At 39.8% G+C, this 15,152-nt stretch overlaps 3 protein-coding genes across 4 annotated transcripts in view; all 3 read left to right on the top strand.

Annotated features, from left to right (window-relative positions):
• LOC144646524 (uncharacterized) overlaps positions 1-15,152 on the top strand; it is a 31,717-nt gene that overhangs the window by 5,604 nt on the left and 10,961 nt on the right. The window lies entirely within an intron of this gene.
• On the top strand, positions 3,394-10,274 carry LOC144646480 (uncharacterized). Of its 2 annotated transcripts, none has more exons than XM_078506076.1 (7): positions 3,394-3,479; positions 5,572-5,714; positions 6,216-6,582; positions 7,101-7,161; positions 7,756-7,888; positions 8,181-8,354; positions 9,189-10,274. In XM_078506076.1, exons 2-7 carry the CDS (start codon positions 5,615-5,617, stop codon positions 9,305-9,307), a joined length of 954 nt encoding a protein of 317 aa, XP_078362202.1. In that variant the 5' UTR covers positions 3,394-3,479; positions 5,572-5,614; the 3' UTR covers positions 9,308-10,274. The 2 variants fall into 2 exon arrangements, with proteins under 2 accessions (XP_078362202.1, XP_078362203.1); XM_078506077.1 differs by lacking the exon at positions 3,394-3,479 and adding an exon at positions 3,667-3,852.
• Positions 12,384-15,152, top strand: part of LOC144646532 (uncharacterized) — a 6,379-nt gene continuing 3,610 nt past the window's right edge. The window contains exons 1-2 of the mRNA XM_078506164.1: positions 12,384-12,730; positions 14,558-14,942. Coding sequence (XP_078362290.1) covers positions 12,658-12,730; positions 14,558-14,942 — 458 coding nt within the window. The 5' untranslated portion in view covers positions 12,384-12,657. The remainder of the gene's footprint in view (positions 12,731-14,557; positions 14,943-15,152) is intronic.

The raw sequence follows: 15,152 nt of genomic DNA, 5'->3' as shown, positions 1-15,152 counted from the left end.
CCGACCTCCTCCCCCCCCCCCCCCCCCCCCAGCAGCTTAACATTGATACGTGCATAATGAGGGGACGGTGCACCGTCCAAAAGTCCGCAATATAGAATAGACAAACAGAAGTTCGGTTATCGAACGTTCAATTAAGTACGATTGTCGGCTGTTCTCGAGACCGTTCGGTAATCGAACGTTCGATTTTGTTCGATTGACCAAATTTTATTGTGAGTTCGATTAAGTTCGATTACCGAACCCAATCGAACGATTGGTGTTCGATTTAGTTCGATCACCGAACATTCAATTGGATACGCCGGGGGCTAACAAGTCTCCAGTTCAGATTTAAAGAAAATTACCACCAAGATCAAAATTATCAGTATGGAAGGCGAAACTCCATTATCAGCCATTGCTACTAACAGCATCACTTGTCCCTTGACAGTTCTGCTCAACTTGCTGGTGATAATGGCGTGAAAAAGAAGACGAAGACCATTAATTAATTTTTAGTCAGCAGGACCCCGTTTATAACAGTACTTATGTACTTAAGGATTCTTGGTTTTAGGCCATCGTAACTTGATTAAAAATATAACACAAACAGCGGTGATAAACATTATGAAAAATCGCATTTTACTAAACTTGACGTTTCGTATGCTAAGCTACATCCATTTTCAAAAGTATGACCGTTAAACTTTTTGGCAACTATTTATATATTGTAATGAAAGGGGTCTGGAACCAAGACTGAGACGATTGATCTTCAGCAGTAACTTAATAAATGTAGTGACATTTCAGTTAAAAAAGCAGCAACCTCTCACTGCCGACATTTGCATTTAATGAATATTTGACTTTTCATAGCTGTATATTTCATTTGGTATATATAAGAAATTTTAACCTTTTTTAACTATTGTAATTTTTTTGTAAAAAACTATATTATTCAACCCTTGGGTTGCAATTTAGTTTTAATAAAGCATCTATCTATCTAATGAGGGTTGAAGTTCTTGGATAAATAATGTCTCGTTAATTTTGCAGTGGAGGTCAGTCTTGCCAGACGCAAGGATTTCGAAATGATCTCATTTGATGTTATGGCCGGTGGTTTTTATGTGATCAGCAATAGCTGATGGATGGTCGCATTTAGTGAGGGCTTTAAAGTGTTCAGTTTTTCTGTCGTGAAGTCGTCGTTTTGTTTTTCCTATGTAAACATCGTCACAATATATAAATAGTTGCCAAAAAGTTTTAACGGTCATACTTTTGAAAATGTATGTAGCTTAGCATACGAAACGTCAAGTTTAGTAAAATGCGATTTTTCATAATGTTTATCACCGCTGTTTGTGTTATATTTTTAATCTACTTAAGGGTTATCCTGCATGAATATTCCATTATTATTATTACCAAGACTCCAGAATTTAAACTGTGTTAGTTTTTACAAACATTCCTGAACGATATGGGAAAACATACCAACGACATTTTAAGACCTTCTTTAATTTTCTCGTTGGGTGCTCCTCATGAAAAGGAGTTGGGAATAAAACAGTTTTATTTGAGCGGAACGGGCAGTTTACACTACTCCTTCTATGCACAAAGCGGCATTAAAATATCCAATTACTTTAACAGGGACACAATTTACCTTTTTTGTAACCTGAAATCATACCCTCCCTCCCTACTACTGCTGCTCCCTCTCGCTTTCGTAAAAAGAAAAAAGAATGCCTAATCGCAGGTTACCTTTTTTGTAGCCTGCGTAGCAAGCCGTTCCCAAATGAAGAGTTTCCACATTTTGGCCGCGCAAACGCTTGTTACGCACTACCAGGCTAATCCTTTTGGGAAAATATCCAGCATAATTTACCTATAGTTTAACCTATAAAAAGAGAAAGCATGATCGAAGGTGTGACGAAATAGTGTGACTGTCAGATACCTAAAACTTTTTGTCCTATTTACATCTAAAAACATGCAACCAAGTGCTGCGGGAAAAGCGAAAGCAAAAACTCTCTTCACGACTGATTCAGTAAATTTCAGCAAACTTATGGAACCAGCTGAGAAGGGCAGCGCATAATAACTCAGAAGCGGTAACAGAATATATTCCATTTTTCTCCTGTCTTAGTTTTGTTTGTCCGAGACAAGAAGGTTAAATGTAAATTGCATATCTTGAAGAGGTAGCAGAATACTTTATTCCACACTGAAACAAGATTTTTATCTCGAACAGATGGCGCGCATCTCCGTCCGTCACTCCCGGGGGTATGGAGAGATCGTCACTCCCTGGGGGGTACGGTGGGGCGCCACCCGAATAGACTGTCCACAGCCCTCTATTTTTTCGTGTTTTGAGCGCGGTGAGAACGGCGAGAGAACTGGACGCGAGCGCAAAAGCCCCCCCCCCCCCCCCTCGCGGGCTCGCGCTCGCCGATTCTCTCGCGTTTAATATTCTCTCGCGTTGTGTAAAATAGAGAGGCTGTGGACAGTCTACCACCCGAAAGGGACACCTTCTGGGAATTCACGAAACTAAGTAGGTATAGGAATGGGTATGGGGAAAGTGCCCTTCAAAATATACCAAACCAAACGAATCTTATGAGTGATTCGTCTTAGTATATTACTCAGTAAAAACTGCATCTCCCGAGGCCTCACTTCTCCCCCCTCTCCTCCCTACCGGCTTTACTTTACTTCTCCTGAGCCCCCTCTCCTGAGTAACAGGGTTTTCATGTTAAACAAGTTGTTCAAATATTTACACGACATCCGGAAGTAACTGTAACTGATAGGATCACACGTGTTTCCTGCTAACCAAACACAGGAAGTCAAAACTTAACCAAACTTTTCGGAGTAAAACAGGAACTCTTAACAACTGTTTTATAATAATATATTTTTCTCTTCTGTCTAACAGAAAAAAATAGTAAAAATGCTCCGTATATGTAGACATACTTCGTGAAAAAGATGGATTATTCCTTCACATTGCGACATAACAGTTCATCTTGGAGTGTCACGCTATGTCGCAGCCGTTAAAGCGCGAATGCGTTACATTCCGTCACGGAGTAAAATATGAACGTGTGATAAGCCACAAGAAACGGAACAGGCAAAAAAGGTGACCTAAAATGGGACTGTTCAAAGAAATTCGGGGAATATCAGTAGCTATTTTTGTGCAAGCCAGAAGGTGCACCCCCTTTTGCAAATTCAAAAGGTCTTAAAGGCGTATTTGTTTGAATTTACCAAATAACTTAGTTCAATGACCTTTATATGACTGCAGCTGGCGCTACAGTTTATATTTCACATTTGACTCGTTATCCCACGCCCTGACCATTTTTGGTAATTGTCAAGATTGTGTTATGAAAATTTGGCGTTCACGGTTCGTGCATCCAGTCTTATTGACGTCATCACTGACCGGAAGTGCCTGTCTTGAAATAAGCTTAAACGCGGTGTGTCCTATTAGTATGACCTCGTGGAGCTACAAAAGACCACTCGTACTCGCAACTCGAGAAAGCAAGTCGCTTAATTGCTGGAACAACCTTGGAGGACAAAGACGAACGGTAAGTCTTCATTCTGATATGGATATATATACTGCACGCACTGTGTTTATAAATGCGGTATGGTCTTTAATTGCAGTCAATACACGCAGACGCCAACTTCCCGCCTCATTGCTCTTTTATTGGAGCGTGTAAATTAACTCTGTACTTACGCATTTTCAATAGCATCACAAAATTGCTTTTCTGATCAAATGCAAATTTCAAGGAGTTATTGTTAGTGATAACACCTCTCTGAAATCGTTTCGTTGAGGACTAGATCGTTTTTGAGATCGCTCTTTTTAGCAAAAGGGAAAGCTAGCACAGGGACAGATCAGCGCTACTGAAAGATCTTCGCAAATTGAACGTCCACGAAATTTTCGGAGCCATTTTCAATACGGTATGTAAAATCTGTTAATGCCTTATTAACTCGCGAATTCACGGCTTTTATTCGATCTCTGCACTATCAATAAATTTGCGACTGAAAAGTTTCGCTAACTTTTGATGCCGGCATTTTGTTTTACGTTAGAGACTCAAATCGCCAGTTTCAGCTTTAAAATAATGTGTAAAAGTTTGAAGGTTATGGTCCAGTTTAGAGTGCATTTCACAACAACAATAACGCTTCGTGGATAAGCATCGTGTCCGTAGGTTGAAGAAAGTTTACGAGTAACATGCATTCGACTTCCTAATTAAGTCAGTTTATATTGCAGGAATGAAAATTTCGTTTTCCCTGATTCTCCTATGCTTCATTCATTGAGGTACACAACGATCTAAAGGCCCACACTTACTTACTTCATTAATGACTATTTAAGATTCTTGCATAAGCATCGAAAGATCAACTAAATGTCATCGTAAATGAACATACTGAAAGAACTTGCCCTTGCCAAAGTGTCTCGTCAGTTCTTCGTAAATTTTAATAGCATTTTCAAATGCACGAATTTGGTGATAGTGTATTTAATATTCTGACCGGTAGATAAGTCTTAAGAAAAACAAACATTAAGGGTTAGAAAAGCAAATCTTAAGCAAGTGACGAATGATGTAATATAAATCAGATGAACTTTTGCTCTTTGAAACCGCAAAATTCGCGGTAAAATCGGGACTTATTTCATTCCGGGCTTATGCCTCCCTGAGAAACTCAACGTTAAAATTTCCATGTTCTTAGCGCTTCTGAGCCTAAAAACACGAAATATTCTTGAAAACTTCATGCCCAACTGATTTCGCTGAGACGAAAACAAGGACGAATTATACGATACATGATTTTTGAGTCAGTTCCAATTATGTTTATACCAGCCGATCATTCCGACACATGCAAATGAGTTGGACTGTGGCCTGTAATGTGTAATTGCTTCTTTATTCGTGTCCATTTGAATCACATTTGCTGAGAAAATCTCAAATTGACCGTTCTTTTAAACAGGCAGGTTGGCGAGCTAAAAAGTTAATTTCCGATTTCTGTAATATAAACTTTTGCCACTTAATGACTCGATCGATCGATTGCAAGCAATCTTCGCTTCATTTGAATATCATTTTGGATAACAACCGTACGTGGTCCGCGACCCGGGAAGATTGTTTTGAACAGGAAACGTTTAAACCTCTGAGACATGCAGTTACTGAACTAAAACGTTTCAAACTGAGTGCGCCTTGAATTCTTGGAACTAAGAACCACTGAAACCCTCAGTAATTGATAACCATTACTTAGAAAGTCTTTTTTATTGACTTCCTGGGAGTAGCCTCATTTTGTTTGAACAGGAAACCTTTCCCATGTCCCAGCGCTATTGTGCAAGAGTGTTTTCTGACACCTAATTAACAGCGCATCCGGATCAGTAAACTTCCCGTTTTCTTAAGAAAAATGAGCGATCAAGTATGGTTAATCTGCATATAAAATTGTCAGCTTACTTGGAGTTGTTCTACACCGCATGGATCGACTAATTCGTTTTCGCCAAATATAAGGTTTAAAATAAGGAAAAACTCGCAAAAGGACGGACGATTTTGCACCAATCAAACATTTTTATTTTGTTGTACGACTTGTACGGAGAGGTCTTCACACAGAAGGTAGACAAATTACGTAGATGGAAGAAGAACAAGATTTAGCTGTCAAACTAAACTTTTGCGTTTCTTTTAGATACCTCAAAAGTTTCTTCTTGAAGAGCAAACAAGAACAAAACATGGCAAATAAAGCTAACAGTCCCGCCAGAGTGTCAATAATATTTTTCCTGTGTCTGTTGGAACTGATGGATATGACGGTTTCTGCTAAAAAAGTGAAAAGTAAGTAGCGTAAATGTTTCGATCTTGATTGTTATCAGAGAGTCTCATTTGACTTGTTCCCAGCTCTCAGATTGTTTTCCGCAACGGAAAGAGGACAAATCAAACTGAAAAAGTGTCATACCCCTGGGGTAGTCCGCCTATAGTAGACTAGACGATACGGGGAGGTTCCGCTCGAAAGAAGTGTGCCTTTTCCAGCTTGGGTATTAAAAGGGTAATGAATTCACGTCTTGAAGCTGCGGCGTGTCCCCTCGGGGGTTAGTAGCTTTATAAAAGTTATAGGTTTAAAAGTCAAACGGAATTTAGTGGAATATTAACGACTCGGATGAACGTATTAGTGGGTATTACAAGCAGTCCCCATCAACCGCCAACACCCCATCCCTCTCCCCCTCCCCCCACTACCACCATTCCGTCGACCCGCAACCCTCCCTCCCACCCACCCACCTGCTAAGTTTCTGGTGATATTTATAATAATACTGATAATAACCATTTTATTCTTCGCAGATTTGGAAAATATTCACTGTAAAACGCATGAAACTGTGGTTCCCGTGGACCCCAACGATCACGGCTATTTCCCGTATTTTGTCAAGCTCCACCGATGCGCTGGTTCGGCGAACACAGTTTCCCCAAAAGTCCAGCACTGCGTGGTCAAAAGCTACGACGAGTTAAACATTCAAGTTTATTCGCGCTCGACCAACTTTCGTCGTGCAACCATCACGATGAAGAATCACACAAGCTGCGCTCACGAGTGTGTCGCCAGTCCCGCTGATTGTGATTTGACCGTGCAGGACTGGAGCAATGACCTCTGCGCTTGCAAGTGCAGGTATCCCAACGGACCACCAAAAGAACTCGCTTGCAAAGACGGCTTTAGGTAAGTGTGCGACTTGTTCAATCATTTACGTATTAGCTTTGGTTTCTTAAAAAAATCCCAATTCTAGCCAAGTGGCTCAACAAAAACATCATTTAGCCACAAATTGAAGACAGCGCACTTCACTTTTGTTCAGCGAATTTGAAAAACTTAATGCAAAACGAACGCATAAATTTTTTTAATGAAATTGAAATTAACTGACCAAATTAAACTTGAATGCGTAAATAGTCTCAATACATGTATTTCACTAGGTTTGTCGGCTTTGTCAGCCTTTCAGAATGCTTTGCAATTGTTACTCGGAGAAAAGACTATGAATTGGAAATATGAATGAAATGGTATCTTTGTTCATTTATGAAGTCAGCAGTGGAAAGAATAAACTATACTTTCACTTTACCGATGCCGTGTGCATTTATAACTTCTGTTAGTGGTGGCGACGAGTCTTGTAAATCCCGTGTTTATGGTACTTCTCCCAATTGGTTGTTTAGTTTTACTAAAATTTAACTATTTTTATTCTCCTTCAGGTGGAACAGCCATAAATGCAAATGCGAATGTGATCGAGCACCTGACCCTTGTCCAGGAATGGTAAGTCTTACATCACAAGCTGTTTTCTATGCTCCAAGACTGCTGTCTATGAGCAATTTGGCACCTAGACAGCGTCGGCATACAGTGCGCAATCATGTTTCCAGTGTCCTATCTCGAATCGGTCTCTCGTCTGCTACATGCAAATGAGGTTAAACAGCTGGTGCCTACGTATTCAAACCTATGTTTCGCGGACAAACTACGTGCTAAAAAGAGACTACGTTATACGCAAAACCTGTCTTGTAGGGTTGCAAAATCAAACCCTTACACGCAAAACCTAAATTTTTGCAGCGTGCGCAAACGTGTTGCCTTTTTAAATCGCGTGTAACAGCATTGATTATTTAACTGATGAAGGCTTAAGCACTAGCCGAGACGATTTGGAAAAATGGCATAAAAAACAGTCAGCGTCAAATCACTAACAAACTATGTCATCCCCTGACTACAATTACACTATTTTTATACTCAAAACCCTTGGTCTAATACACACTCCCCAGTAATAATCTCCTGAGGTCTATAAGTTGTATCATTACTGGTAAAGTTAACTGTGAGGCTCTATTGCATCAATAATCGATCTATTTTGTTACTCGTCTTGTTCAGGTGTGGAGCAATGACATTTGTGGCTGTAGGTGCCCTGACAGTGTTGTGAATGACTGTACACAAATGAAAATGGGAATTGATGTAGACTGCAAGTGCGTAGACGTGCAGCGGGCCTTCCGCGATCACAAAACAGGTATAATAACATAGTTTATCTACCTTTACAATATACACTCATCAGTCATTAAGTGTTTTGTTGTACAGCACGACGAAGAAATGAAATGGCGCTCGTGGGTCAGCATTCGCGGGCAACATTGCAATGTTACCCTCTGACGTCATAGATTTAGCCAATAAGAGCGCGCGCAGTTGGGGAAAAATTCTAGCTATATAACAATACAATACATTCCAATGTATTACGTGATAATTACTTTCGTTGCCTCATTAAAACTTACATATTAAATATTACACCATTTTGTTTCAATTTGCAGTTCAATCGCGGACCCATATGTTCATAACGCTTCTGATTGGTCAAGCTGTGCTAATCATTCTCCTCATCTGTGCTCTTGTGCACTGGGTACGAAAAAGAAACCAACAGAGCTCGGCCCATTCCGCTCTCGACAGATTAGACTCGTGCAAGACTAATGATGATATTTCTCCACCCTGTAAGTGTCTTTTTAGAATATTTGTACTTTTAAGTAGATTGCAATAAAGGCATTTTTGGGAAAAAGGTAAAGAAATGAAAAGAGCACTGTACTGTAAGATTTTTTGAAATTCCCTCAAGCATTTTTGCTCTTTAAACTTTGATTAACTGTTGGAAATTCCACAAAACAACCTAAACGGGGAAGGGGTGGGATTGACGCTGCGTGAGAACTTTATTGCATGCGTCATGTCTGACAGCACTTGACCGCGTCCTTTTGTAGTAAATGTAGTTTTACGGTTCCCACAAACCTTTTTCCGGCGTAAAGAATTTCCCAGTTCCTTGAAGTTTATCAAGTAGCCCTTGAACGGAATACTTTAGAAAACAGGGAAAAAGTAACAAAAGCTACCACCAAAAGATGGCAGGGGTTAAGTGTTTATTGTTGGCAGTGCTAAATGATGCGGATCAATTTAGGTTTCTGGGAAACTGCTCACCTACCCCTCCCCAAACCTAACATTTTGCCCAAAGCGATAAGTAAGGGTTAATGTTAAGTTTGGGGAGGGGTAGGTGAGCAGTTTCCCAGAAACCTAAATTGATCCAATGATGCCACCTTACAATAGGGTTTTGAGTATTTTGTATTTCTCTCCCCCCCCCCCCTTCCCGATCTAGATAAATTGATATGCGATACTCATGAAGTTGTTAAATTTTCCTTGAATTGTACTTCAGAAAAAGTCAGTATACCATCTAACAGCCCCCAGGCCACTCGCTTGAAATATATACAATGTAATGCTTTAGGTTGGCCAGAGGTCCTGCAGTCTTATAAACATTAATGAGAATTTTTCCACGTTGTATTTTGCAGATTTAGAGGTGGCTGTTGAGTCTGATTCTACAGATTCCATAGATGGTGCAAAGGAGTCGAGTGATAATGACAGCTGCACTGCTCCCCTGTCTCCAAAACCACGGGTAACAGATATATAAGACCTGGATATAAATACAGTATCTCATGGGCAGTAAATACGGAAGAGACGCGGGATGCAAGTCAAGAAAAATTCCGCGATATTTAGACCCTAAGACAACCATCATTTAAGGCAATAAGACAAATCGTGTTTTTGGACACTGTCGAGTTTATTAGTGACTGAAAGAAGCGAATGGTTACGAATATAACCGCCTTTCATGGCTCCCTGCCGTTAATGGGTAACCGAAAGAGATAGGTATTTTGTCTTTTGCTTCGTTCTGTGCTTAGCCGTTTCCATGACACATATAGTCAACTTGTAAAAATATAATCTTTTAGTGGAAATGAAATCGTTTGACGTAAGTGCGAAATATAAAGAACCATTCCGCAATTTTGTTGAATGTAAAATCTGTAAAGATTACCAAATACGACACGTTGTTGGAAGTCATTGGTCAGTTAATAGGTCTTTTTCTATAAAAGCCAGTTACATCTGTAAAAGTTACTGGTTCAAAATCTTTCATTCGAAGAAGAGTTTTACTTTGCTTTAATCAGGGGTACACCAGACATTTGTACCACTAGCAAACAACAAATATCTTAGCTTGTGTCGGAAATAAAGTAGTTGAGTATAGTGTAAAATGAAGGAAACTTCATTCATAAGATATACAAATGTATATTTAATCCCTTCGGTATATTATCTTTTCTGAGAAAAGAACTTTATATTTCAACAATATTTCTTATCAATAATAGTTGATAAAGTGTAGCCACCACGAATTGGCGGCAGATAAAGTAGTGGTAATATCACGTGACCTTTTGTATTCCAGAAATCTCCTACCCAGCGTCTTTGTGTTTCTTGCGGTTAAGAAATAAACATGCGCAGTCAATACTTCGTGTACGATATTGTTAACGCTTCCATTATTTAGCTTGTTACTTTCAAAGAGAAAAATGGTGTTAAATATTGAAAAAATAAACAAAATAATAAATTGTATATATCGTAGCAAATGTTTCTGTTTTCGTTTCTTCGGAGATTTTAACTGGATGTGAAAACCATTCTCTATGTACCCTGATATACCCTTTGGTTGCTACTAATTTCTTGACGGAAATTTATATACCATATACAATGCTACGAAACTGAAAGAAAATTCCATCCCATTATAACATGAGGAACATGAGGAGAGTAACCAATTGTAAAATTTATAGCCGATTTTAAAAAATTTAAATAGCCTGTGAGCTGGCGTTTCGATCAGGAATGATTTTTAAATTGTCATCCAAAACAACTACCGCAAAAAGAATGATATAAACTATAAACTTTTTCCCAGTCGCCATAGCTAATCGCCAAATGGGGTAGGGGGTGGTGGGAGTGACGGGGGGCAGTGATGGCGAAGTCTTAAATAGTAATAATAAGCCCATTCTCGTCCCCATAGCCCTTTCGTTTCTCTTAGCCGGCTTGGCACGAGAAAACAAAGGGCTCTGGAGACATAGGATTTTTGAATTAATTCGATTTTTTTGATTGGCTGTTTGGAACAAAGAATTCCTAAACGGAAGTCGAAAACGTAACGACTCTGTCATACATTCTTTTGAAACGTCATGACTGCATACATGAAGACCGGAAGTCCTAGAATCTAGGACTGGAAATCCTGTGTCCCCAGAGCCCTTTGTTATCTCGTGCCAAGGTGCAGCCGGCTAAGAAAGACGAGAATGTAACAAGCCTAGTTCCTGTACGGCGTTCTTTCCCAGGCCCGCACGGTCAATTCATTTCAGTGACTTATCTGATACGAAATTCCACGTGACCCGAAACGGTTTGACTGCGACGAAAATAGAGGCCTAGGTACTAGACAAGGCGTCAAGAACCAGGGATAATTTTCATTTGCCAAAATAAACTGGTTAGAATGACCAGTGGTGTGTATTTTTCCAAATCAGCAGACCGACCGAAAGAGATGGCGCTTACCATTTATAATGCAGTTTACGGTTAGAAGTTATGTTTTTCTCTTGATAAGAGACTGGAAACAAGAGAGATGGATTATAAGTAGTAAAAAGTTTTTCGACAGTTTGACCGACCGGAATGAAACGTAGCGCACAATTCTCGAAAATAACTTCCGGAAAATGACTCTTCTATTTGGTTTTTAACCGAAAATACCGAGATTTGGGTCAAATGGTAGAAAAACGAAGTTCCCGATGGCCTGGAATTTCCCGACATAAAATAAAAAAAAGACCCTAGTCGGGAAAATTTGTGACCGCAATCCCATATTATTCGGGATTTTCCCTATACAGTTGAATCCCGATTACTCGAACTTTCAGTAACTGGAACCTCGCGCTAACTCGAACCTTTTTCGATTCCCCTCCAGGTCATTTTCTTTTTACAAATTTTACCCTCGATAACTCGAGCCCCCGATAATTCGAACCTTTTTCGATTTCCCTTGAAGGTTCGAATTATCGGGATTCAACTGTACATTATACATTCGTACCAGTATAAGTCAAAGTTCGCGGGAAAAAAATACGGAAAATATATGGAAAACTGATTAATTGGTTTTATTTCCCATTTTAAAAGCCTGATAAAGTATGATGATCAAATATTACTTTCTCCTCTCATGACGTCATAAGTTCTAATTCCTCGATTACGTTTCTCTTATCGAGCCGTGCACACGAGCAAGTTTAGGTACTTTACAACTAGCTTCTTATTCTTCTTGTCCAGAAAAAGAAACAAATATTTTTAGCAAGGAGGCAACGTGTAACATTTTGTCGTACACATACGTCAAAGGAAATTGGCGTGTACGTATCGATTTTAGAAGAATCAATATTTTGCCGTATGCGTGCGTCAAGAGGACTCAGGAATCGGGAGTCATATCATGAACTCGGTAATAACATGTTTCCGGTCATCAAACAATTTTGTTTTAAAACATCCTGAAGTTTATTCTTCTATCGTGTGATAAAAGGGGTGTGAACCCTTATGCAAGCCAATGTTTATTAATTCTAAGAATCTATTCAACGCAGTGGTTTTTACTTTTTTTTCTCACGCTATAATTAAGCGGGTGGGGAAAAGGGAAAACCCCTTGCGGTACTTGAATACAATTTAAACATAAAACATAAAAGGCGTTGACTTAGCGGCGCTATTTTTTACTTCCTTTGCCTTTTAACCTTTTGTTCTGCGCTTATCTAATTACGTCTCGTGACTGGGTTGATTTGCATTCGCTTTCAGACGATTTGAAAGGAAGTCGGCTTTCAGATATCGATCAGAAACGAACATATTAGCATAGTAGTACTTTGCAAATCGGCGGCGAAGGAGTGAGCTCCTGGTCCTTCTGCTTGGATTACTGACTGTTAACACTGAAACAACACCCCTAAGCTAAGACGAAGAGAGAAGACTTGTTTAAATTTGGCCATGAAGCCGTTATCTTCAACTGTGGACTGCTGTATGATTCTTCTTGTCCTCAAAGCCGCATTTCGACTCATCGGTGAGTGCCATTTGTCAGTTCTTGCTGATAATTACAACTTAACAAGATAATGACTCTCAGAAACTTATAACACTATAACTGTACACCTGTACACGGATTATAAATCTTGTACATAGAAGTAATACATGCAATACCTTCACTTTCCACCGACGCAAAATTCACCGAGTAAAAATGTACAAACGCTTCGCTCGGTTGAACACCGTGAAATATCACACAACCATTCAACTAACTTCCGGTATCCTTTCTTCCGCTAAACTTTTGTTAAATCGACAATGAGATATACGCTTTTCGCAATTTTGAACAAAAAGGAAAGAAAGCAAACTCATAGGAACGTTACTATTCGAAAATGAAAGTCTCTTCGGTAGTTTGCATGTGCGGCCATTATTAGCCAAATGGATCTAATATCAGGGGAAACCCCTTGCTTTAAATTCATTCATAAATTTTTAACTTTGCTTCTTCTGCTGCTCCAATGAATGAAACCGGGAGTAGCGGGCCTTAAAACGTGCTCACTTTTAAATATTATATCGCCCTTGAATCACGTAAGTCTAAAACTAAAATAATTTCTAGTTTCCGGCTCAAAAGTGATTTTAAAATGACATAAAGAAACTCAGTCACTGTGAATCGAAACTAAAATTACAGCGCTTCCGTCGTCGTCAAAACGACGACGGAATTGAGGGGAATTGTTAACGTCAGGAACACGCAATATGTGGCAATGCTACGCAAAGGAAAGCCCGGAAATTCTTTTCCTGATCTTTATATTTTCCACAGCTGCAAAGGCACAGGGTGGGACTGGCAGAGAGTGAAAGTAGCTTGGAAGTCGTAGAAGCATTTAGGGGTCAAAGTAAAGGTTGAGCTCCACCCAGATTGGTCTCTTTTAGGCTTTGATTAAAAAATGATTTCCAAAACGATCAACCCACCCCAGGAGGCATTCTAAAGGGACACTGTCACGGGGATTTCAATGCTTTTCGGGAAAAAAGTACTAAAATTGGCGAATAGGTCTTCTCGTGCGGGAAATGCACCTAGAACATCAAGATGGAGGTATCAAGTAAATTGTTGTTGAAGGAAGAAGGGAAGCCATAATAATTTTTGGGTGTTTTCCAGTACAAGTCCACAAGGACACTGGCGATTTTTGTCGCGCAACTCAATGCAATTTTTGGTCGCGCCGAAGTTGCATCAAGTCTCGGACAGGTTCGAAACTAGTTTTCACGCGTGCAAACTCGCGGCGATTTCATGGCGACTTTTTAATATCGCCGCGATTTCGCAGGAGACTTCATGCCCAGGGGGAGTACTCCGGCTTGTTAATGACGGGGATGATGGAAGGATTTTTTTGGGTTTGAAATTTTTGATTCCCAAATTTTTTTGGGATTGGAAAATTTGGCAAGTATTTTTTTGGGTGACTTGATTTAAATAGGGGATTTTTTGGGTATTAAAAACGGACTAAAGTGCCTTGGCGCGGCCTTGGCGTATTTATGGTATGATGAATAAATAAACACGAGCGTTCAATTTTTTATGGCTTTCTTTGTGTTATATTATTGCCCCTCCTGGCAATTTAGGGGCAATTTGACAAGGAATTTTTTGGCGGGTTATTTTTTGTCCAGGGATTTTTTTGGGTAATGTCGGAAGACTTAGGGATTTTTTTGGGTCCTGAGTTTTGCCTCCATTCGATCATCCCCGTCATTTACAAGCCGGAGTACCCCCCCCCCCCCTCCCTGGGACTTCATGCAACTTTGGCGCGACAAAAATTGCATTGAGTTGCACGACAAAAATCGCCTGCGTAAACGGGCTTTAGAAAGGTGGAAATTCTCACCAGTGTTTATAACATTTCAGCGGCTGTTGATGTCCCATCCGTCCTATGCAAAGAGCCAGTACTCACAACAGTTGCAGTAGACGAACCCGCTCACAGATTTTACCCTTACTACATTCAATTACACCAGTGCCAGGGATCGTGGAACCATGAGAGTCCTAACATCAAACATTGTGTAGCCACTGGATACAAGGAGATTAAACTTACAGTTTATTCCACTTTACACAACTGGAAAAAGACACAAATTACCATGCGCAACCACACCAGCTGTGGCCCCCAGTGCAAGGCCACAGCAAACGACTGCGATTTTCGTGTACAGCGGTGGAATGACCAAACCTGCAAGTGTGATTGTTTATATAAATCGTCGTCACCGCCTAATGACGTCATAAAACGCAAAGACGGGTTTAGGTAAGTGTTTTACATGATTGAAACTAACGCAAAAGAAAACTTGCAAAGACATCTTTGTAAAATGCAAAGTGACATTGTAACTGCCGCCAATGCTGCATTTGATTTTTAAGCGAAATTTGAGGAAACTTAAAATCGCTTTTATCTTAGATTTTAATTATAGATATCTTAGTTTTTTAGCATTTAAGATTGTCGAGTTAACTTTTAATATCT

This window comes from Oculina patagonica, chromosome 3 (genome assembly GCF_052425735.1).
Source record: "Oculina patagonica isolate OP01 chromosome 3, crgOcupat, whole genome shotgun sequence".
Lineage (NCBI taxonomy): Eukaryota > Metazoa > Cnidaria > Anthozoa > Scleractinia > Oculinidae > Oculina > Oculina patagonica.
This window is presented reverse-complemented; position numbering and strand designations above follow the sequence as displayed.

Excerpts from the sequence above, each read along its gene's own strand:
- LOC144646480 (XM_078506076.1), top strand. The coding sequence starts at position 5,615 with ATGGCAAATAAAGCTAACAGTCCCGCCAGAGTGTCAATAATATTTTTC. Across the intron at positions 5,715-6,215 it reads TTCTGCTAAAAAAGTGAAAA|ATTTGGAAAATATTCACTGT; the intron begins GTAAGTAGCGTA and ends TATTCTTCGCAG. Across the intron at positions 6,583-7,100 it reads GCTTGCAAAGACGGCTTTAG|GTGGAACAGCCATAAATGCA; the intron begins GTAAGTGTGCGA and ends ATTCTCCTTCAG.